Source organism: Meleagris gallopavo, chromosome 10, assembly GCF_905368555.1.
Source record: "Meleagris gallopavo chromosome 10, MGAL_WU_HG_1.1, whole genome shotgun sequence".
In the NCBI taxonomy this organism is placed as follows: domain Eukaryota; kingdom Metazoa; phylum Chordata; class Aves; order Galliformes; family Phasianidae; genus Meleagris; species Meleagris gallopavo.
Genome location: NC_139413.1, coordinates 12990646 through 13015075, shown reverse-complemented (window position 1 = coordinate 13015075; position 24430 = coordinate 12990646). Strand labels below are relative to the sequence as shown.

Genomic DNA, 24430 nt, shown 5'->3' with positions numbered 1-24430 from the left:
GTTCAAAGTTACAGCCTAAGCATGAATGTGGGTAGAAAAATGCAACTTCACATGTTCAACTGATATTTCTGATTAAAACTTGATGCCATTCGTTTTATCATTTCTGTTTGTAATTGAGCTTTTTATTTTGCATTCTGTGTGAAATGGTGGCTGTTGTTACCGAACAGGTGTAAACTGAGTTCTTGGCAAAGTCAGAGTGCTGAGATCTCTGTATAAATGGCATGTAAGTGCCCTGCAGCAGCCCTGGTGCCCGCTAGGTGCCGATAAAGTCGTGTGGGAAAGGTTTGTTCTCAATCTCTTCGGTTGTTTACAGGAGCTCTGGTTACAGAGCAACTCTTGAAGGGAGCTTGAAGACAACAAAGGCAATTTTAGCCTTTTAATGATCTGGGGGGATGATGAAAGATTGTTTTATCTGTCCCACAGATTGAGGGGTTTTGAAGAAGGTAGGTGACAGAAATACGACAGTTGTTCTGTCCCACACTCTATCCAATAAACCACAGCTTAGATTTTGTTTGTAGATCAAGATGAGGATAAGCGAACATATATAGTGTTGTTTGATTAATAACATGGTGATGGCTGAGCAGCTTTGTATTTTATACTGATTTTCTCTAATCACCCTGGAGATGGAAGACATTTCCTTTATTGTTTGGGTGGGTTTTTTTTAGTTTGTTTGTTTGTTTTTGAGTTTTATGAGCTTTTTACATCAGCTGAGAGTACTTCTCTGAAGTTCTCCCAAGATCTGCTCTCTTGGAACAATTGTTTTCTGTTGACAGGTAGCTGCTTAGCAAGCATTCACTTTGTAAAATATAGCTGTTTTTGTCTTGTTTCTGACACTGACTTCTCATTAATGTATTTTTCGAGGCTATGTTTGAAATGCAGATATATAAGAAAGCTGAGAAACTGAAATGTTTACGAAGACATTTAGTCTAATAGTCTTTAGTCTAATACAAACAGATGGGAGATGAATTTGGCTTGCTACTGTGCTGCACCTGTTCTTAACATTTTTCCTTGAATCTTTGCTAGTTATGTATTATTTAAAGCATCTCTGCATCTTACAGCTCTGGAGCACCTGATCTTTGCTTCAGCTGTGATGCACCTGATCTTTATGCCACCACACAGGCCCTTATTTACATCTTCTCCAACAGTTAGTGTAACTGAGTGCAGAGACAGCCTTCTTGGGAACTATAATAGACATTTCTTAGAAAGGTACTTATGCATATGACTAACTTGAAACACATGGATAAGCCTATTAAAATCAGTGGGACTACTTATGCATTTTAAGGTAGGCACCTGCTTAAGTACCTCAGTAATTCAGAATCTGTAAGAGCGAGCAGCTGAGAGCAAGTGAATTCCAGACCTGAAAATCTAGGAGAAATGCCAGACTCTGTGAGACTGGAAACAGTACAAACAGTGGCACCAGTTAGAACCATTAGCAGGGTAGGAATGGAATTCATCTGTGCTTTAGAAAAGCTGATAGATCTTAGGGTTATTAAGTCTTATTGTTTGTGAGTTTGTGGTGTATTTCACTGCAGATCTGACTGGCGCAGCAATACATGTCTTTCAGCTTCCTGGTGTGCAGGAGCTGCGGAGCCCACAAAGCATAAGTACTGTGTGCATAATGTAGGATGAGAAGGCAGCATAAGGTTTTCCTGTTGAGAAGGAGCATGTTATAGGCAATAGAGCAATAGAACTGTTGTATCAAGTTTTTCAGTAGCTAAACCAACAATGAGGACTTATTTCCTGCAGGATCCTTGCCTTTCCAATTACAGTTGACTAGCTTAGCTATAAATAACACTACATGGGAAAAGACTAAATAGAATAACACAGTAAAAACTCTGTTGGAGGACATATGAAGATGTGGTGTATGCTGCCAGAATCTTTCCTCGCTTAGCAGTGGGAAGTTCATATTGTATTTTCATGTTAACAGGAACTGATAAACAAGCTCTCAGTATTTTCTGGGCAGTGGTTCTTTATTTCTGATAAGGAAACTGCTAAACTGGACTTCCCGGGAATTTTCATCCCTGGAAGCAGCCTGCTGCTCCAAGCATCAGCAAAAACTTGCAGCGGCTGTTGCCAAATAAGAGCATCTAATGTAAGTCTTAAAGGACCAGAGTGCAGCTGGTGGTGCTGTGCATGCACTGACTGACATAGTGGCACAGCACTGGGCTGCTGAGTCAGGGGGAGAAACTGTTCTGAATGCTGCTGCAAACACTTACAGCTGTTTGCATTGTTAACAGCACTGCTTTGAAGTATTTGCAGCAGATCAGCACTTGTACTGATCAGAGGTTTCAGATTTGGTGATTCATCTGGAGGGTCCTCAGTCCTTTACGTTCTTTACTGATTTAGCATCACCACTAAGAGTGCATAGTACACCAGAAAGATTGTTTTTTGGCACACTTTGCTATGATTATTTTCCTCTTATTGGAGGATTATTTTCCTCTTATTGGAGGAAAAATATTCTGTTGACAAATGAAAACTGTCTTTCATGGCTTTGGGAAAGTTTAGCTAACAAACAGATTACAGTGAAGTGATGAAAAAGATGCTTTTGTCAACAGGGTATCTATGTTATCTTTTGAAGCTTTTCCATGCTACTAGGAGTGAGGTATGACAAATAACATTGTATTTTACAATATGTTACAATAGCATTGTAATTCTGTTGCCAGCACTGTTACATACTGAGCCACATCTGAAGGGATATCAGTCAGACAGATGTTTACACTGATAAATTTTGTGAAGTTACAAAACTGGTTCACCTTAGCTAAACGGCAGTGATAATGTTGAATTCACAGGTGGATGTGCCTGATTTCTGTGCAGTGCAGCACAGTGCTGTACCTGCTCTCATGTCAGGCTGGTCAGAAAGGGCAAAACCATTGCTACTCGTACTGCAGTCGCTTATTTCAGAAAGCTGTTAAAAAACAAAAGGAAGTAGTTTACAGTACAGATTATTGTCAATCCTCATGACAAAGCTAGAGATGCAAAACCTGAAATTGTGCCTCCTTGGTGAAAGAAATACTCAGGTGGATTGCATGGTGGAAAACATGGTTAATTCTGTTACCAAATGGCATAGTGTTTCTGCACAGAAATGGAAGGGTGGGAGACCTTCTTGTGCAGTGCTGACCTAGCATTTGCCCACGTTCCTAAGGAAGGACTATAGGCTGTGATTAATGAGCATTGTTGAGGGCAGGCTCTGGCTGTGTGTGCTGCAGGAAAACAGCAGTCTAGAATCCCTGGAGGAAGAAATGAAGATGAAAGCCCCCTTGAATTCAGAACAAGAAATGATAAAACACACAGCCTATTTTAATGTACTGAAGTAGATGAATCTATCCTCAAAAATTCGTCTAAAAAGGAAAAACAACTTTTGGATCCAAACTTAAAAATGAGATGGCAAGGGATGGGGAGGAATGTCTGGAAGTGTGTGATAGGAGATCTTAACAGAATTAGCTTCTTCGCTGCAAGTATCTTGCATTTCAGAGTCTTAAAATACGTTTGAATATAGAAGCAGTGCTATTTCTGTGAATGACCAACTTTACATCACTGTGAAGGGTTTACTAAGCAAGTTAAAACTGATAACTTTTCAGAAAATAAAAAATGTCTGTTTGCATTTCAGCAAAGGTTGCTTTGATGACCAAGTCTGGTTCAGTTCCTACAAGCTCCTCCTGGAGGGCCACTTTAGCATGTTGATGGATGCAAGTCTTGATTTCCAGAGTGCTGAGAATAAGAGTGGCTTAGCTCTGGGAAGAATGCTTAGTTTCTAGGCTATAAATCCATTCATAGATTTATTCTTTTTTTTTTTTTTTTTTAATCCTTCAATAGCAAATATTTCTTCTCAGAGAATCTAGGATAGATGGGTTTATTTTGCTAGTGTTGTAGAAGCTAAATAACTCAAGTTTTTTTTTAAGCTGACCATATAATAACAATTATATAGCCAGGTGGCATTTTTTGATCCGTTTGAAGCATTTGAAGATAATTTTGCAAAGCAATTATGGGGTGGATTCATATTTTTGTAATTCACAGGCACATGGTCTTAGATTTTGAAGGCTTGTAAAGCTTGTCTAAACCTGATGGTGAAAACCAAACCCTTATTGTTTCTACTTCTAGATATTATTGAGAACGCACTATTTTATTGTACAAAAATACAAAGTTGAAATTAAGAGTACCCATTTTGTAGATAGTTTGATGCCTGTGATATTCTTGAACTTGAAGATGGTGCACTTCAATACTGGTGTTAGAATGCTGTTCCAGCAGTAAAAGACAATTCTGTCTCCCTTTCTTTATTTTGTACAGTTAGAATAGGAAACTGTTCACCTCCAGAACTCGTTTTATTCTGTGATCTTGAAGGGTAATGAATTAAAGGCCTGGTAAACTTAAAAACAAACAAACAAACCCAAAAATGGGATGGTGGGCCTATTGACCTTTCACTAGGAATGAATATTCCACTGCCATTATCCCCTGACAGGACTTCAAAGTGGAGTGGCATAAATTGGATTGCATGGGGAAAGGTCTGATCACTCAGTTGTCTGAGCTACGCCTACCTTTTGTGAAAAGCCATCTTTTCAGTGTGGAATGAATTCTGTGTTATTAATAGGGGTAGAAACAATTTTATTTAGCTTGAATAAATGCATTTGTCAATGTTCCTCAGTATAGGAACAGTAGTCCACACTGGACTACTTACTACCATACAGACGCTTTCTTTATCTGCCTGTATTTTGCATAAAGACTAAAAGTCTGATGACTAGGAGTTGACCTAGTTCTAATTAGTCATAGTAATTTGCAATAGTAGTTAAAATTGTGATTTTTTTTTTAAATATGTTATGCACTCAATATTTTTATGCACTCTTGCTTCTCACAGAGGAAATTTGAAGTATTTCATAACTGACTATGAGTTTATTTTAAATTTGAATGAAGAAAATTAAGATTTAATTTGTATCAGAAGTAAATCTGCTCAAATCTTGAGCAGTGTTTTCTCGGAAATCTTTACTGATTTGTAGCTGTCCTCTCAACTCTATTGGCTGCGCTGCTTTGAACCTAATTTTAATCCAAGCTTTTTCTAAAATTTTGTTTTTCAAAATTCTATTTCAATTAAAATTTAGGCTCTCTGGTTTTGTCAGAGAGAATGGAAATAAGAAGCACTTATAATTTCATTGAAGAAAACTTAAGAAAAAGGGTGAAGTTCATTTTTTGTTTGTATCTGGTGATTTATATTAATATGATGGCATAATCTCAATCCCAGGTACTGCACAGACTACTTCAGAAGGACAAGTGGAATACAGAGCTTTTTCTGGAATTTGCTACATGGCATGGTATCATTTCGTTGGCCTTATTTGGACTAGTGAATTCATTCTTGCCTGTCAGCAAATGACAATTGCTGGAGCAGTGGTTACTTGTTACTTCAACAGGTAAGTACTGCATTGCCCCTTGGAGTTTTGGGAATTTACCAGGATTTGCTTTCAGCCTCTTTCCAGGCAAGGTAGTCTCAACTAGGTTGCAATTTATACCAGTATCTTGGGTATAAATAGTGTAATATAAAATAGTATTGATTGTTGCAAGATTTTAAGTACGATTTTATAGTATGTATGCTATTAATATGACTCACCTCTACCTCTGAAGTTATTGGGCCAAACTGAGCCTTGATACAAGCCATGAGAAAACTGCTGTCTGAGGAAACTGCCATTCCTAGGGCACGAGGCTGAATTTGACATCTTCCTAGGAGACTGCATCATCTGCAAATGGAGAAGCAGAATATAGCTCTGCAGCCATCTAATGTGTTCTTAGACTGTATGAAGTCTTCCTTAGAGTTTGTCCCTGTTCTGGGTTTTCATTTGTTCTTACTGCATAAATGCCTGGTCTGTTATGCTTTTTTTTATTCAGTGCAGATATTTCCAGATAACTGTAAATGCTTTTACAGCACAGTTAGGAACTTAGAGATGTGTAAACAAACTTCCTTAAATTTTATACTGCCCTGGAAGATAAAGGTAGTGGTAATAAGGAGAAATCCCCACTTCCTGGGATTTATACCTGTTTGTACACATACGATATTCTAAAATGAAATTAGCACAGTTTCATGCACTGGCACAGTGCTACCCAGTGCTACCTTGCCATTCTGGGGAGAGTCTTAAATCTCACAATACTCTGCTGGGCCTTTTTCACAATAGAGTCATATCCAGAAAACGCTTTTCTTTGTAATTAATTTATGAGCTTTCTTATCCTCATTGCTCTGTTCCTCTACTCCCAGCAATGAGATTTTCTGATCTGTGAAAAGCTCAGGCATTACAAGGGGTTTCTTTGTTTTGTGTTAGAGGAAAATGGTGATAATCTCGGTTTGTTGTAAAACTGCCTCAAGGAAGGCAACCTGAGGGTGGAGGAAGAGAACCTAGGGAGCCTGGAGCTCCAGCTGCTGCCACCTGGCTGGCAGGGAGGCTGGGAAGGAAGCTATTGGCTCTTCCAGAACCCAGGTGACATGTTTCTGTTGGTGCTCTTTAGAATGTATTCCTGGTCATTTCAGTTTCTGAGAAAAACCTCCTGTGATTTCTTCTCCTCCGCCCAGCAGACAGCAGTGCAGGTTCTTGCTTGCAGGAGTGCCCCAGCCACACTAGCCAAGCTGGAAGATGTGGTTACAGACAGTGGCCCTGTTTTAAGTGATATTTTGTCATCCCATTCAGTGATACAAGGGAAAGCAGTGTTTAATACGTGGATCAGGAGTGCTTCTGTGCAAGGATTCTCAGCACAGCCAACAGCCAGACCACTGAACTGGGGCTAGTAAGAGTGCAGACCATATCTAAAATGCTCTTTTCAAAAGGCTGGGGTCTGCTGAGTGACCCTATTATTTTACATGCTATGAAGGGACCAGAAAAGGAGGAACTCGCATTTCATTATCATCTCCTTTTTCCTGTTGAAGCTCTGAACACCAGTAACCAGCATATCTGTGGTTCTGTGCATAGCTGGCTGCTCTTTTCTTCTAAGCAAATTTATGTTTCTCAGGCAGTTGAATGCTGAGGCAGTAAGTGTTCATTTAAATTGCTTGAGAAAGCAGGGGAGAAAAGTATTGCCTCTTACTGGATTGTGTGCTGCCAGTGCACGTTTGTACGATACACTGTCTAAATCCCCAGGGTAAAGGCACTGTCCGTATCTTCTTCATGCAGAGCAGGGAAACAGCTGTAGGAGTTGTTGTGATGACTTCTGCTGCTCTGCCAGGGTCTTCTGCTTTCCAGCTGTTTCCTACTGTTGCAGGAACTGGCTGTGGAGTACACCCAATAGTACTGAAAACATTTTAGTACAACCACTTTGGAGCCCTCCTCTTGTTTGCCAGGTAACGTACTGAGTTGAGAGACTTGTGCTTGGAAAAGGAAATGCAGCTTTTCTGTGGTGCTGATCCCTCTTTCTGGTCTGTAGGCTCTGTCAGCACAGATCTGCAGAGACACAGAGCAGGGGGAGAATGGTGAGAGGATGGTGAGCAACGAGAGCGATCACAGCATCGAGGGCAGGGGTTATCTCAATCTGTTCCAGCAATTCTGAGCTTGTCCGCTATGTGTTTTTAATATATTCCCTGGGGCAGTATCATAAAGACATGTCACAAGAGTTTGTTGATGATACCTCACAGTGAGGCTTTCTTCTTGGGTTGTAAGGAAATGGCATGCGCCTTTCCCTGCGGAAATCTCCTACAGCACACGCAGCAATGTGCTGTGCAGCCCGCAGTTGCAGCAGAGCTGCAAGCAGGGAGGGCAGGGTTGTTGCTGTAGTTTTACAAGTAATGTATGTTTGATCTGCAGTACCACTGCCAAAAATGGATTTTGCCTTCTTTTGTTTTAGTTGAAGCATGAATTTGTGAAAGAATTTATTAATTTGATAAAATAAAGAAGATTTATTTTATTAATGGTTATTTTTTAAGACTTGTGAAAATGGCTCAATCTAAAAAAAAATTCTGTTAGTATTGCTGTCTTATATGAGGGTTTATTTTCACCTTGGTGTGCTTAGAGGTTATGCATATGTTTGCCTTTTTGATGAGGTTTTTCCTCAGGATTAAACTCAGGATTAAAAAGGTGATATGGTAACTTGACTCATGTCACAGTGATTATTGTCCTGTCCATGTTTGAACTTATTTGATAACTAATGCATGGATGTCACTGCACAGCGTTGACACTAAGAGAGTGAGTAAGCCTTTGTGGGACTGGGGTTTTAAAACTGACTCTTAGATAGTCAGTACTACAGACTTCCAGTAGATTCAGTAAAGAGGTGAAATACATCTCCCGGTAAGTCAGCAATCCAGCTTTATGGAGTTGCACCAAAGTCACTGAGATATTGAGAACTAGGATTGAATTTTTAGAAGATTCCTCTCTCCTTTTCAAATATATCTGTAGTGTTTATGAGTATCCTTTGCCCTGCTGACACACTTGACCCAACTCATGTGAAAGGGCTCTTGGCATGCGTGTGGTTGGAACTATTCCTGGTTTTCAGTACAGGTAAAAGGGCAATTGCAGGTACAGACTGTGAGTTCAGTGTTAGCTTAATGGTGTCTCTTCTATTACAGATCTTGTAAATTATTGTATTTGTTTAAAGCTGAAATTCATGTTTACTTGAAGAACATGTGAGTCATTCCTTAAAGCTTTTGAAGTATTTTACACTAAATCTCTTTTTAAGCAGCCTTTGGAAAAAGATGAGACAGGATTGAAGAAAACCATAAGCATAGTTTTGAAAAGGATGGGCTTTAAAAAAAAAAGTCATGGTTCTTTCAAATATTCTGAGTGTATCTAGATTGCCTTTTTTCTTCACACACACAAACAGTGGATTTAAAATGAAAGCTGAGATGTATGTGTGAACCAAGGATCGAAGGAAGTTAGTGTTAAAAGATACCAAATATCACAGAGCTCATAAGAAAACAAAGACAATTGGCAGCAATTAGGAAATAAAATAATTAAAAGATGGTGTAGTATTGAGTACAGATTCACAGGATTTTGGAACAGTAGTGTTCTGTGTAAATCCCTTGGGATTTACATAAAATAGGAATACCAAAGAGGAAAATCAAGGTAATCAGTCTTGTAACCAGTTCTATCAGGCAGATTCCTGTTTTCTTCCAATACTTTGCATGCATTTGAAGGCACCATGTCTGCACTATGAAGTCTACGTGTGGAGGATTCACTGAACAGTATAAACTGTGCACAAAAACTAATATATGTCAGATTGCATGTTTGTGCTAAAGTCATTTCAGATTGCAGCCATATAATGTAAAAAGCTGGATGAAACTTCATCCGTTGGGGTTCTTGGTGTAGGTGGAAGACTGAGCCAGACTTGAGCTTGATTAGAGTCACAGACATAACCTGTTGCTGCATTTAGTTACCACTTCCTATGCTTCCTTCCCTGAGCATAGAAAATATTCTTTCTCTATTCTATTCTGTTTGGAAGCAAAGCAAGAAGCTTTGTCAGGTGCTGTTCTTGTGAGAATTCTTTTGCTAGGAAAAGAAGGTGTGGAAGAGTTTCCAAGTGTGTAGAAATTTATCTAAACTAAACTTCAAATTCTGAGATTCTGCTCATTAATCAGACCTGCTAAAATACCAAAGCCTTTTTTCTCATTCTTCTTAGTAGCAAGTAAATTATTAACATGTGAGTAAACTTTGTCCTTTTTGTATTTCTCAACCATGGTTAGTTTTTAACTTGCAGAAATTTAATCTTTAATATTTTGAGATCTGACTGAGGCTGTGATGGGTAAGGCAGTGTAAAAGGGAAAAGGAAACACTGTTACTATATGGATAGAATAAGGCCTGTGTTTTGGTATGTGTGTAACTCCAACATGGAAACCTCATCACTTTTTTTAATGAAGAAATATATATACATGTATAAATATGAAGTAGAGAATTCCAGTATCCCTCAAGCAGTTCCCCTAGTGGTGAGACAAAAAAAAAAAAAAAAAAAAAAAAAAAAAGCAGCAACTGCTTTGCTGGAATTTCCTATTTAAAATAGTGTGGTACATTCACATATTCAAATAGAACTTTTCAGCTGTGAAGTTGTCAGTGTTCTGAATGAGCTGCAGTGATACCTTCAGGGTTCTTGCAGAACTGTGATACCTGTCTTCAAGGGGTGTATGTGAAGATTTAATAAAGATGTGTTTGTAGATTTTAGCTTCAGCCAGTCACCATCTCTTATCATTAGTTTCTCCTGCAAACTTAATTTTTCAAGGTAATAAGCTTTGAAGGAGTTGCTTGTGAACACAGGATTTGTGCTGTCTGATTGTAACTGTGATTCTGCTGCCTGAGGAAATGTTTCAGGGTTGGGCTTGCTGCATACATTTGCCTTTCAGTAAGGTAGTTTGTGACTATTATAATCAGTGCTTTTCTTGAACCTTCTGACATATATTTTTAGCTATTTAGCCAGTGTTAATTGGACTGTGAGTTTTCTTTTTTCTTACAGCATTTGAAGAGGAGTGAGAGAATGGTTTTAACTTCATTTCCTGTTCTTCCTTTAAATTCTTGAGAGCTGTGCCACACTGTTCTCTGCAGCTGATTGACGTAAAGCTGAACCTTATAAAGGAAGCAGGAAAATCATGCTTGTATTTGGGATTCGTAAGCTAATTGTATGAGGTTATTATTTTGTCTTTCCATTTCAAATATGAGAGACACATCATTTCCCAAAAATGATAGAGATTAGATTGCAGTGGAATTACAAGGTTTTTCTGCCAAATCATAATTTTAAACATACAACGTGAAATTTCTTTTTTGCGTGTTCCAGTTTAAAACAAAACCTGTTCGGGGGGGGGAAGCATTAGTTATCTGAACAAAGTTTAAAACTGTATTTAGTCAAATTGCAGCAGTGGAAGTAAACAGCAGATCTCAGTTTTGCACGAGAGACTGTGTCATATTTATTTTTCTGCTTTTAATTTTTCCACTAAAGCAGAAATAGCAGGTTCATTCCTTCAGAAAATCTTGCAGAAACAAAAGTCCGACAGAAGACTTTGGAGGATAACAGAAGTAACAGAAACTGGAGAGAGGTGTTGGAGGACACGTTCTCAGATATTCTCTTCTGATATTTTCCATAGTAGGATTTTCTAGATATTTTTCCATTACTGAGTATGTCAAGATATTAATTGCTGAAGAGTTAAAGCAATCCAATAAAAGTTTTAAACTTGGCTGCTTTCCTTTGGACTAGGGTTAAAGTTCACATGAAGTCAGAAGGAAAACTGGAGTTGTTTTAAGCGTGAAAGGGTGTACCAGCTTAGGTCTTGACTTCTCCAAATACTGAAATGATATCATGCCTATCTTCTTAAATAACGGTTTCCAAAACAATTTTGAATTGTTTATTTTTCTTTCCAGAAACAAAAATAGCCCACCACGTCATCCAGTCCTCTCCTCCATTTCAGTTCTTATTTGCTATCATCTAGGAACTGTTGTAAAAGGCTCATTTTTAATCACCATACTGAGAATACCAAGGATTGTTCTCTTGTACCTTTATAATATCCTAAAGCAAAAGGTAAGTATATTTCTGTAACACATAGAAATAGTAGTTAAAAGGTGACGTGCAGGAAAAGAAATGTGAAGAGTATACTTAAACTTTATATTTTACCCATTTTCTTCATGAAGAGAGTGTTTTTAAATGCTTCCCTTTTTTTTCTCTCATCTCAGATACTTTTAAGAGGAGAAAATACCTCCATTTAAAAAAAAAAAAAAGGAAGTGTTTAGTTTTTATATGTAGATGTTTTTATCACAGATAAATGAAAAATCCAGATTTGATAGAATATTTAAAATTTTTGCATCATAATTTTTTAAAAAAGTAAAGGTAAGTAAGAATTGCACTGTTTAGTATAAAATACTTTCTATAGAAAAGATTTCATCTGCCTTGTGACATGTTTGTAGAAGAAAATATGTGAAGCAAGAACAATTCTGAGGATTTATATAGGTTCCAAATTGCATCTTTTACAGCATATAAAAATATATCTTGGTTGTTGTGATTGTTGCTTGAATTCCTGTCTCTTATCCATCTCTGCATCTCTTACCTTCTGCTGAAAACACACCAGCGCAGTTAGTTCTGGCACTCTGGCAAATAGAATGGGCTCTTAGAACTGCACAGCTCTGACATCAGAGGAAGATTTAGGCAAAGATTTTAAATGCAGGCGCTAGGATTCATTGTTTTTCCTCTAGAATACGTATCTTGGCCCTGAAGTATATTATGTATAGCTTCGACAGGATATTTACATTGAATCTTGGGTATAGATGGTAGGTGGGTTGAGTTGTGCTAGAAAGAAAACAGAATTGTTTACATCTAGAGGAGGCAGAAGAAGTGGGCTTATTTTATAATCTGAATGTGTGTCGAAGAAATACTTTGCAAAGTAAGATTATTTTTATCAGTAGCTGTATGCTCTATGCTCCTTTTGGACCAACTGCTGTGAATCCAGCTAGGGTATGACGTGACCGATAACTGTTCCAGAAGAGGCCAGCTCACGTCCCTGTTCCACAGGAGAATCCACCACGAACTAACATGGCTCCTTCTCATGGCAGGAAGGATAGTCTGTGGCCACTTTCCTTAGCAGCTCTCTGTGCAGAGGGCAGGAGAAGTAGTACTAAAAGGTGGAGAACAGATGCTGCATTCTTCTAGAGCTTCCAGACTTTGTCACCTTTGCAAAAAAAGCTCCTGTTTTCTGAGAAGTCAGGGGTCTGCAAGGTCTGCAGGTAAATTTACTGGTTTTTCCTACACAGCAGTCTTCAAGCCAAATAGCAAAATAGTCCTCTGCTCTGTTTCTAATAAACATTATTTAGCAAGACTAATATAGCTGTAGTAAAATCATCTCTCCGGCAAAGCATAGCAGGATTAAAGTATGTGCAGTTTAAAGGAATTATCCTATGAATATTTTTAAGAGGTCTGTGGGGAAAAAGGTTGGGTGGTTTATGGTTTTATCATGGCAGCTGTGGGACATGAGGATTTCATACTGTAACTGAAGGATGTCTGCTTTCCAAAACAGAAGAACATTCTGGTCTCTGAAAAAATAAGGTTAAAAAGACTCAAATATCACTGAACTGAATTTTCTTTTGTGAGAAAAACAGCCATCTAAAATTGGAATACTACCAGGGCTACCAAGATGTCTCTGTTGTCTCAGTTCTGAGCTCTTGATGGAGATGTGGGAGGTAGAGCAGACTTCTGACTGAGCTTTTCTCCTCTGCTCTTGGCATGATATTAATGTAGATCAATGGCCTGTTCTAGGAAATGCAAGTCTTTTCCTCCTGTTCTGAATCATAATGCATGCTGAGTTCAACACACACACTTCAACCCTGCCTATTTTTTTTATATTTGTCCATTAGCGTACCAGTCATTTCAGAACTGTGAAGGTTTTTTTGATAATCGGCAAAAAAAAGTTTAAAACAACCAAACAAAAGGAAAACAAACAGTCTCACAAATCACTGCCAAGTACTGTAAGAGTTACTGACTTGCCTGCCTGTTTTTTTTCTCTGTGCAGCTGTTAGCTCACCAAGCTGCTTACAGCACTTATTTTCTTTCCTGGAGAGGAATCTTCCATGCACAGGAAGGAAAAAAAAAACAAAAACAAAACAAAAAAAAACCCTAGACTCAGCTCATCAGTCATTAATAGCGTAGGGTCTGAAGTAAAAACAATTCCTGTAATCCAAAAGGAAGTATCTGCTGTGTAAGTGAATCTCTGTTGGAAGAGTCAGTCACCTGCAGAGCACGCCTTTCTGAAACGGCAGTTTTATTTCAGTCTAATTCTGTGGCCAGTAACCAGACATTTCATTTTATTGCAGGAAAGTACATGTGCGAAGTGCCTGTTGAAGTGCTGTTTCTGCTGGTTGTGGTGCCAGGAAAGTTGCTTAAGATACGTTAATCAGGTACACTCTGTCATCTCTCTGTCACTCAGCCATCCCCACACCTGTTCTATGAACTGTGTGCGTGCTGGCTTCATTCAGCATGACGAAAGCAACATGTGGTGCATGCAAGCCAAAGCTACCTGCTGCCCACCTAAACAAACCAACAAAGTCCTCAAGTGTTGGTAAAGGTTGTTTGTCAGCTCCTTGATGCTTTGTGGCATGCAAGGTTGTTGAGTGTGGCATTTAGAAAATTTGTTAATACAGCTTGAGATGACCCCTCACAGGGCCACCTGCTATTTCTGAAGGTAAGAAGATTAACATCTTGTTGAATTGTGCCAGGGAGACTACTGAAATGTCCAGGTGGAAGGAAGCAATGAAGTAAGAAACCCACCCAGAGATGATCTAGTTTAAGTGTCCTTAAACTAGACACAGAATTTTTCACCTGGAAGTCCCTATTGGAAAAAAATGGAACTCTTGGCTGATTTGTTATCGATATACCTGGGAATACAATCTAAGATGAAAAAAAAGAACGGATTATATAATATTCTCTGTATTTGAAAGACATCTTTGTTTTGTTAGCAGTTTTGTTTCAGTAGGGTTTTTGTTGGAAGTAGATGATTTCTGAAGTGCAGCAGTTTTTCAGACACTTGATTCCTACTCTTTCTTTCCTGATCCTTTTCTGCAAGTGTATATATACTTTTCCAACCTCTATATACATCATGTAACTAGCCTGTTTTTATCAGTCACCTTTTGTTATCTCTGGTGGCTGTGGTATTATTAATGTAACAAGGAATCAGATGTTCATGCTGATTCGTAACTCCGTATCTGCTGCTTTCTTTGTTCTCATTGCTGAGAACAGTAGTGCAGTAAACAAGACAATGCCAATAAAGGGTCTGACTTCTCATTCTAAAGTAGGTGCATAAATAAAGCCTACTCTTGGACAACCACGAAGAGAACATTTTTCACTTAGTTCAACCTAGATTAAGTAAGTATTTGTGCAGTAAAATCTCTGCTTCCAGCTGACGAATTTTCCAGACTTACATTTTTTTAGGTAGATCTTACGGTCACCAAGTTGGTGAGGAATCTCAGAATTCGTTTTGACTCCAGGCTTTCCATTTATAGTCACTCTTTCCCCTTGGCTTCCTGCCTTCCAAAGAGATAGCCAGCATCATAGCATTTACTTTCTCCAGCTGTTGTATGCAGTGTGTTTGTTACAAGGAGAATTAATTACTGTAATGTACTTTCTTTTGTTTCAGAAAGCTGTATTGTAGCTCTTGTTCCCTTAAAAGATTTCCTGTTTCCTAATCTATTGTAGGCAAATTTCTGTTTTTATGCAGGTCATGATTTTTAGTGTAATAATCATAATACTGTGTTTGCTGTTAGATAATTGTTTCAACATCTTTTTGGCAAAGATGATCATGTTTCTGTGTGCTGAAAATTGGGTAATTTGAGAGACTAAAAAAGTGAGAGCATTTTTTTTTTTTTTTTTTTAAGATTTTAAGAGAAATTATATTAGTACGAAGGGGTAATATTATTCTCAAGTTATTGTGTTTCGTAGAGTAATTGGTGTTTTTTCTATAAAGAATTTATTCAAGCCTGTTTAAATATATATATGTATTGACTAAGAATGAAGGTTTTCGTTTCCGGAGGGGGAAAAACCCAACAACCGTGGCTTTAAGAAGCTTAACATATGGCTTCATTAACAGAAGGGCTGAATTTCAGAGCTCTCACTGAGATCAATGACAGCTTGAAATTTCACATAGCTGTTGAATGGGGACTTGAGGGCAGGGCTTTTAAAAATTGCTTGTACACATTTCTAACATCTTGAACATACTTTTAAGTTTGGATTTTGATTTTGTTTGAGTTGAAATAATAGAAATTCAGAACAGCTGTTACAAAAGCTGGTCCAAAGCTCAGTGTGTGTATTAGCATTCCTTACTGTGCTTTTGCCTTTTATCCCACTATTATATTCTCCATTGTAATAAGCATATAATTACTTTGAGAGGTTTTGGTTTTTTTCATTATTGTTGTTTTGTTTTAAGGAAAAGAGGAGCCTTCCTCTTCACTTCTGCAGTATTTTCTTCAACCTGTTGTTAGATGGCTTAGATGATTTAAATTTTTTCTGCTCCTTCATTCACAACTTTAATCAGGATTAAACAGAGCCTCTTGTTTCCCCTCTGGGAAACTTACAGATGAGAAACAGGTGTTGGGGGAAGTAGCACTGGTAACAGTGTGTGAGCTTTCTTCCCGTGTGGTATCAACCAAGTGCTGCATTATGATATTGTCAGAGGGACAATGTGCCATTTTTCAGTTGAGAGGTAACACGAACTTTAATTGTTGAGTCTGAAGTAACTCCTGTCCAGGCTCAGATAGGTTGTGTTCAGCTCCCTTGCAGTTTAACTTGAGCGGGGCTGAAGAGGTCCCCATTGTGATCTTTGTGTTGTGACAGACGTTGCGCTGGATGCTGACCGTTGCCATGTTTCCAATGGCAGTGGTTGCAGGAGGGGTAATGTAAACCCAGCATCCTATTCCGATTGCAGCGTGGGTAATTACATTCTGCCTTCCTAATTTTCTTTTGGGTTTGCAACTGGATCCTGTGCTAAACTGTGGTGTCAGGTTGCTATGTGCTGTTAAACAGTTCACTCCTTAAGCTGTTCCATTTCAGTCATGGGCAAAGTGATTCATGTGTGTGTATAATCCATTAGTAACAATTGTAAAGCACTCTGGGTTCTATCTGGATGAAAAGTGCTTTGTGAATATAAAGTCATTATCCTTACTTGACAGTTCTGTTTGCCAACACTTGTCAGAATTACCACAGATTTTTCATCTTCTGGCTGTGATGGTTTCAGTATGTTCCAGATAAATATACCCAATCATCTTGAGTAAAATCTGGGAGACTGAAACGTCTCTTCCACAAAAAGAATATACTGTTTTCTTTATGTGGTTTGGGAGCTACAAGGTCTGTCTCTTGCTCCCTTAAATCGTTGTGGCAAAATCTTAACTTTCGATACATCAAAGTGGTCACTTTTTTCTTTACAGCCTTGTTGCAATGAATGTATATATATTTAACAATATATTTCAGGATAATTCTGCTTTTCTCTGTCTGCTTTGGGTTCATCTGCAGCCAGTTGGCAGGCAGCAGTTCCAAAGCACAGCACATGGATTTCTGAAGGAGTTGCTGAGCTGTATGTGGTTTCTCTGTTTTCTTCAGTACAGCTGCTTGCTGTGCAGCCTTTGGGCCCTGCGGTAGCCGTTACTGATGAACAGTAGTGACAGCTTGCATTTGCTGGAACTGAGACTTGTCACTGATACTGAAAGCCAGCAAAAGTCTAGTTTAAAAAAAAAAACAAACAACAACAAGACCAAAACAAACAACCAGAAGTACATCTGTCTAATGGTCATATAACTGTGGCAGCTAATTCTCTTAAACATTGGATATAAGCCTATCAAGAGGTTGTGTTTAAGTGCATTCTGGAGAAATGACCTAGATAAAACCAAAATTCAGGCATGCTAATGTAAGTACAATTCTTCTGTGCCAAACACATTGTGCCTCGCCCCATCAAATATTTTTTTCCTCCCAAAAACAATACCTCATTTTAATATTACTGGCAAAATTTCCTCTAGGTATTAAGCTAAATTTTCAATCATCTTGAAAATATTGACTAAAATTGGCTAAAACATTCATCTTCATGAAATCTTGTTCCCACTAGAAACTTTATGTATGTGGTAACAGGAGATAAATACCATAGGTCTTTACTTTCTTCATAGAGTGGCCCATGTGGGGGAAGTAGCTAGATGAGAATTACCTGTTTTTGCTTTGATGTCTTGTGTTGAAGTGGAACCCAGGTGCAGCAGTGGGATGCTGCAGGAGGGGACACTCTCCCAGGAGAAAGTTGCGTTGGTTGTACCCACTGAAAGACAGCTATGGGGGGAGTGCATGATAGAGTAGAAGACAAAGAAAATCGAAAGATGAAATGTTTTCCAGCAAGTCCAAACTGCAAATGTAACGTAGAATGTAAATTATGGAAAGTTGGGCTTTCTTGACTGTTGGGGGAAATTCGGGAGGCTACTGTGTGGTTTCTTATTGATGGTGATTAGCCTAAGAATCAGTAGTAACTTTTTCTATGTTAGCTTCATGTTAATTGGGGAAGTGATGGAATGGAATACTCAGAGCGTGCTGGTCAAGTACAGGGCAATAGCTTTTAGTTAACGTGGCTGCAGAAGCATCAGATTCAGTCCTAGGGAAGGTATGGGATTAAGTACTGGCGCCAGAAAGAGGGATGAATGCCACTGTACAAGTTGCTGGTTATGTAGCCAGGCTCATCTCACAAGATGGGACTAGAATATATTGCTGTGTCTACTCTGACAAAAAAAGGGTAAGAGCAAGCACGTTTGCTGTCTCTCATTGCATCAGGAAGAGAAACAGCAAGTTAGGGTAAAAAAAAGCCAAGATGAGATCGGCAGAAGAATGAGTAGTTGTGAACTGTTCATCAGTAAATATTGTCTGGAAATTGGAAGAAGGATCCTAAGGACTAGAGGGACAATGATCTGGAATAGCTCCAAATGTAAGGGCTGGGAGAGGGAACAGCCCTATGTAGTTTAAAGAGGGAGTTTTCCACTTAATATGAGAAATCATTCAGCATAATAAGCTGAAATAACCAGGGACTGGAGTGGCTGAATGTCCACGGCAGGTTTTCGTGTCTTCATCCCTTCAGCGGGGTCTCACAGGCCCACATTTCTCTAACTTCCTTCCTCCATCTGAGAGCCATGATACAGCTGTCTCACTGGCTCACCAATGGCTTGTACAGCAGCCACAGAAATGTCATTGTCACTTGCTAGCAATAGATTTTGTTTTCTGAGGGGATTCCTACGGCAGCTGTGACATTTGCAGGCTAGGACATGTAAAAGCTCATCTTGAGCAGCATGGCATTGTACTGGCTGTAGGTAGCCAGGGCAGTCCCCAAGAGAGTTGGCAGCAACAAGAAGATTGGATCAGCCTGAAAATATCAATAGAGCAGAAAAAGCTGAAATGGGATGCGAGACCAGCATGTCTCCTGCCTCTTTTTTAAGAGGATTCTGTTGCTATGGCAATTCTGTCTTTCCCCAAGCTCATTTTATTAAAGAAAGCCCTGGAATGGAAGACTGAATTCAGCTGTTACACAAAGTAGCAATTATTCAGAACAATCAGGGAACTCATGGCCTGTATCTAAGCCACAGGGTCTTTCTCATGAAATTGGTGGGTCAGTTTTTCCAAGACCCTTGACATTCTGTGTTATGAAGCACAGAAGGATATATTCTTTAAATAGTTTTTTTTACATGGTGTGGTATTTGGAAATATGTAAACATTCGCATTCCTTATTTATTCTTCTCAACACTGAGAAACCAGTGTCTAGTTCCCAGGCTGCAGGCCAGAAGGGGCTTCTGTTCTTCACAAAGTTGATGATACAGTACCAACTTCCTGGTGCAAGGATGAGGACTATTATTAACCCATAGTCTCCCACGCTTGCCGATCCATGGTATGCTGTCAGTCCCATTACCACTTGCTTGTCTCTGCAGGAGAGGCTGCCACTGTGAAACATCAGTCCATTAAGCAAGATTTAGTTATATGACAGTTGTATTGGGCCACGCTGAACCTGTGCCTAGCTTGGTGTCCTGTCTCCAACAATAAGTGGAGTGCAGAGATAAGAGATGTTGTTCTCAGTGCAGTTTCTGAATTTGTTTCTGGCCTAGAAACTTTCTGAGCTGAGTGTAGTTTCTGTGTGTTTAAAACCTCTCAGAGATTCCTTTTCTCTGAACTTTCCACCTCTCCCTTGAACTCATGGGAATTACTAGCAGTTAGAGCATCCTTTGGCCAGGAGCTCACATCTTGCAGACTGCACTGAGAAGAGCTATCATCTTTTTCCAGATTTGGTTCCTGCTGCTTTATATGGAGCCTGTATTCTGCTTAGTCTGTGTATTAGAAGAAACAATGAGCATCTAATCCCACCTACCCTCTCTATGTTTCTCATGCTTTTGTAGTCCTCTTACCACATCCTTCTTCAGTCATCTCTTTTCCAGACAGCAGAGTCTAGCGTACTCAGTACTTCCCCAGACAGAAGACATTCCATACCTTTTGGATCATTTCTGCTGCCCTTCTCTCAAACATTTCGAATTCCATTAAAGCTCTTGTGCTTGGTGTAAGAGAATACAACAGAAGAGAAAAAAAACAGCACATTTTAATAGTCTGTTTCTAAATGATACCAGGCTCTTAGCTGATGGTGCTCTGCCACTTTAGCCTTCTCAGCTGTCATTTTTTTGCAAAAGAAAGGGTTGCTGCACGTGGCCTGCGATACAAAGGCTGCTCTGAAAGTAATGCCTCCTATATTGTTACATTGGCTTATGATGTCAGAGGTGGATATTGGTGGTATGGCAGTATAGGCTGAACCTTCCCACCCATATTCCATTATATTTTGTTGCCATGTGATGGGATCTGGTACGGAAGTGCGTATGAAGCAAAGGTGTGTCACTGAGTTCCTCCATGAGGAAAAAATGGCACTCCTTGACATTCATTGACTCTTGTTGAACATTTATGGAGACCACACAGTGGATGTGAGCACAGTGAGGCACTGGGTGGCGTGTTTCAGCTGTGGTGGCAGTGACAGTGGGTCACCTCCACTGGTGCAGATTGTTATGAGCACGGCATGCAGGTTCTTGTTCATCAGTGGTGAAAATACATAGCTAGTGATGGTGACTATGTGGAAGAATAGTGTTTTGTAGCTGAGAATTTGCTCTGTCAGGTAGCGTTATTGTGTTCTATGTATCTATTGTAATTTTCTTGGAAATAAATATGATGCATTACTTTTGGAGCAGCCTACATTGAAAACAAATGGGGTATATAAACTTCTTAGTCCAAAGTCCAAAATTATTTGCAAATACTTGGACTAGCTTACGCATGTTTGTTATTTCTTGGTGGGTTATGATGAGAAATCATTTCTGCTGATTGCTGTGCAACTCTGAGTTTGTAATGGAAATGTATTTTTCCCTTAAAGGCAGAGACCACTTGACTGAATCTTCAGCTTTTACTAGTAACATTCTTATTTCACCCATGCCAGTGTCTAGTTTTCCAGCCTTCAGGTACTTCCTTCATTTCTGTGTGTCTTCTGTAATGCAGGCTTACTACATGCTTGGGTGTTAGGAGTGATTGAGTCGTGTATGATTTGTTGAGCTGGTAATTGTCTTAAATGCCATTTCTTGTTACCTGGTTTGTAAATCACAAATGCCTATGCAGGCAGTGTTCAGTCTCTAGCATTGTTTTCCAGTTTTTCCAAGATAACCGTTTTAGTTAATACATATCAGGAATTCTTTTCTGTGCACATTCCTCAGATACCGAAGTGGCTAATTCCAGAATGCAAACAAGTAGTTATTTATTTAAAGCTTGGAAGCAGTGTTTGTACAAGTGCACATGCATTTTTAGCATTCTTTTTAAATTCTTTAAACGTAATTTATTTATTTTTTCTATTTATAATGAATACAGAATCTCTGATTAATTAATTGGCAAAATGCACACTGAACTCATTGGATCAGGATCTGCTTTGTGAATTCAGTTCTTATGGGACAGAAACAAACCTACAAAACCCATTTTTCCACTTTGTGTCTTGATTTCCTGTCTGCTAATGGAGGTGCTGCAACAGGCTTAATTCACAACCTGTTATAGGTCTGACCATGCTTGAAAAATGCGGGGACAGCTGCAGACAGGCGATGGAGGGGAGCAGCATTAGTTAGTGTAGCAATTTTTCGTGTTTAGGAAAGAAGTGAACTTGCTTGTTTTAACAGATTTTTATGCAAACATTTGTTTCTGTAGAGCTCAGAGGAATCTTTGTGTTTCTTTTTTAATTTTTTTTTTTTTTCTCTAGGAGTAGATAAAAAATCTATGGTTCTTATTTGCACTATTTCCATCTATGGGGGCACTAGCTGCCATCCCAGAATATCATTGCTTAATATACTCTTTGTTTGGCTTACTAATCAGAGGGAAAAAATCCTTTGTTACGTATAAAATAAATAATGTTCAAAATGAAGATACAAAGCATCTTTGTGTTTAATTTCTTTGTTTCTCTGTAATATTTTAAGGTACAGTAATGTTAGTATAGCTTTGCTACGTTACAGAGTATTACAGAAATTGGGTAAAAGTAGACCCTGCAGAAATAATTTTCTCTGCCTTGAAATATCTGAAGCTATTTTATATTTTGATTTATAAGTAAGAAGAAAGATTTATACTTCTTTTAACAGAAAATGTTTTATAGTAGGCCAGTGCTCTTTCATCAAACCATTTTTTTCCACTGCCAGTTGAAGCAAAAAATAATCTTAAGACTTCAGTACGTCAGGGTATATAAATTCCTTCAGAACCATAATCCCATGCACACTGCAGTTCTTAATGACCATACACTGGTTCTTACTGACTGTAACTATTCTTTTGTGACATAATCCAACTCCTAATACTTAGAGAAAAGGAAAACTATTCCTAAAACATGCTGGCAAAGTCCAGCTAACCTTTAGGGTGTCCCAAGTGCTGTTTTTCCTAGCTCATATTTTTGACGCTATTTCAGGATCTCATTGAGGAGTTCTGTAAATGGAACAGATACGTCCCGTTATACAGAGCAGGTGCTAAAATAATCCATCTTGGGAATTTTCTTTATAAAATTCCCCATACTAAAAAACATGAGTGCTCCCCAGTCTGCTGAAATTGTTATTTTTTGTGATGTAAGACTTGCCCAGCTAGTCCATAGTCCTTTAACTGCTCTTTTACAGTCATTGTCACAGTTCTTGCTGTTCATAGAATGATTGTATTTTATGGCTGTGGCCCTAAGCTTGAATTTCAGTAGCGTGTGGATAGTCTAAAAGGGTCGTGGCTTTAACCAACTTTTAAATGACTTGGTAACTACTTAGCTAGACTGTTCCACTTACGTAGGCTGCCAGCAGTCTTGGGAATAGATTGACAGAGAAGAAGTAAGTTGAGATAGCGTGACTTCTGGTAAATGTTTTGTGGTAACTGTCATTTTTATTAACAAAAATTAGGGTAGAGAACTTGAATGTTTTAAAATAAATTAGTTAAAGGTAGGTTTAGAAACTATCTATTTATGTTCTAGCATTTGCTAACAGTGGAAATAATGTAGAAAAAGAGTTTAAAGTTAGAAGTTAGTTACTGTAGTTACTTGAAATAAAATTGTCATATTATTCAAAATAACTCTTTGTATTTATAAAGAAAGTATTTCCAAATCATGTTTCAGACTTTTAATTGTGTTGAAGTAAAGCCTAGATTAAAAGCATCTTTCCTCTCTCATTGCATTGTCTTCTCTCATTTTAGCATGTGTACACAACTACTGCCATAAATGGGACAAACTTTTGTACTTCAGCAAAGGATGCTGTCTTCATTCTGGCGAAGAGTTCTGCTGAACTTGCATCCGTTAGCTGTTTTGGAGATTTTATCATATTTCTAGGAAAGGTAGGAGTAAAGAAAGTGCTCTTCTGTAAGAATGAAGTGAAAAATCAGGGTCTCATTCCATTTCTGTATATCGGAAGTAAATAAGGTTTGTTTTTGTTGAACTCACTGTTAATGCTCAAAGCTGACTTTGGGAGAGAAAGTAATGTTTGAGGAACTTAATCCTTTTTATAGCCCTTATTGCCATTTGTGTGTGCTGTAGTAGTATCCTTGGCACCACTCTTGTAGTTTCTGTTGCACAGAGCCTTTGGTAAATGTACAGCAAAAAGTTGCCTCTGCCCTACAAAATAGACACACTGAATTGAATGCAAAGTGTGATAACTACGTGACTCCAGAACCTGCATAGCCATCTCTCAGATGGGATGTACTGTTAAAATATCAGCTGTAATTACAGCTGTGATTAACAAGGCTGTATTTCTTTCTCGATGCCATTACAGGTTTTTGTTGTATGTTTCACTGTTTTTGGAGGATTGATGGCATTTAACTACCACCGGGAGCTGCAAGCTTGGGTAGTTCCTCTGTTGCTGGTTGGATTTTTTGCCTACTTGATGTCCCACAGCTTTCTGTCTGTGTTTGAAGTGACACTGGATACCATGTTCCTCTGCTTTGCTATTGATATGGAAACAAATGATGGATCTGCAGAGAAGCCATACTTTGTGGACCAGGAACTGTTGGTAAACTTCAGTGATCACAGCAAAGATACTTGCTTCTAAGCTTTTGGGGAGTTTGTCTTTCCATGGCGCCAAGTAATCTGACCCTCATCCCATATTATTTCCTTTCCAACACCTTAGATGAGGGTGGACTCTGTGCTGCAAATTATATATGAATGTATAAACATAAGTAAATGAACTCCCAGTGATCCCTCTATGCTATGGTCTGCTGCCTTCTGATGGATGCTGTAGTTTTGAACAAACTTAATTCAAAGTTGAGTTGCTCTGCTTCATCCTTGCACAGATTCTTATGCCAAAATACCATACTGAGTCTCTTGATTACATCCTTCTGCTGTAGCTTGATAGTTCTGCCTCTTACTGCGATAATTACTATGTTGTATTACAAGCTTTCCACAGGGAATTATTACGTAGCTCATAGTGATGAAGAGCTTTAGTTAACAACTGTATCTGAAGCATTTGAACATACACATGCCCTTGTTTTCATATGA

The 24430-nt window shown here is 38.7% G+C and overlaps 1 protein-coding gene across 7 annotated transcripts in view; it reads left to right on the top strand.

The window, feature by feature from the left end:
- The window catches only part of SLC44A3 (solute carrier family 44 member 3), a 38498-nt gene that overhangs the window by 11786 nt on the left and 2282 nt on the right, over positions 1 to 24430 (top strand). For 4 of the 7 annotated variants that reach the window (XM_085231869.1, XM_085231866.1, XM_085231871.1 and 1 more), the window contains 5 exons: positions 5231 to 5396; positions 11298 to 11454; positions 13734 to 13817; positions 23137 to 23274; positions 23709 to 23945. In XM_085231869.1, the coding sequence (XP_085087995.1) occupies positions 5231 to 5396; positions 11298 to 11454; positions 13734 to 13817; positions 23137 to 23274; positions 23709 to 23945 (782 nt within the window). The remainder of the gene's footprint in view (positions 1 to 5230; positions 5397 to 11297; positions 11455 to 13733; positions 13818 to 23136; positions 23275 to 23708; positions 23946 to 24430) is intronic. The other 3 variants (XM_085231872.1, XM_085231870.1, XM_085231867.1) reach the window with 2 other exon arrangements.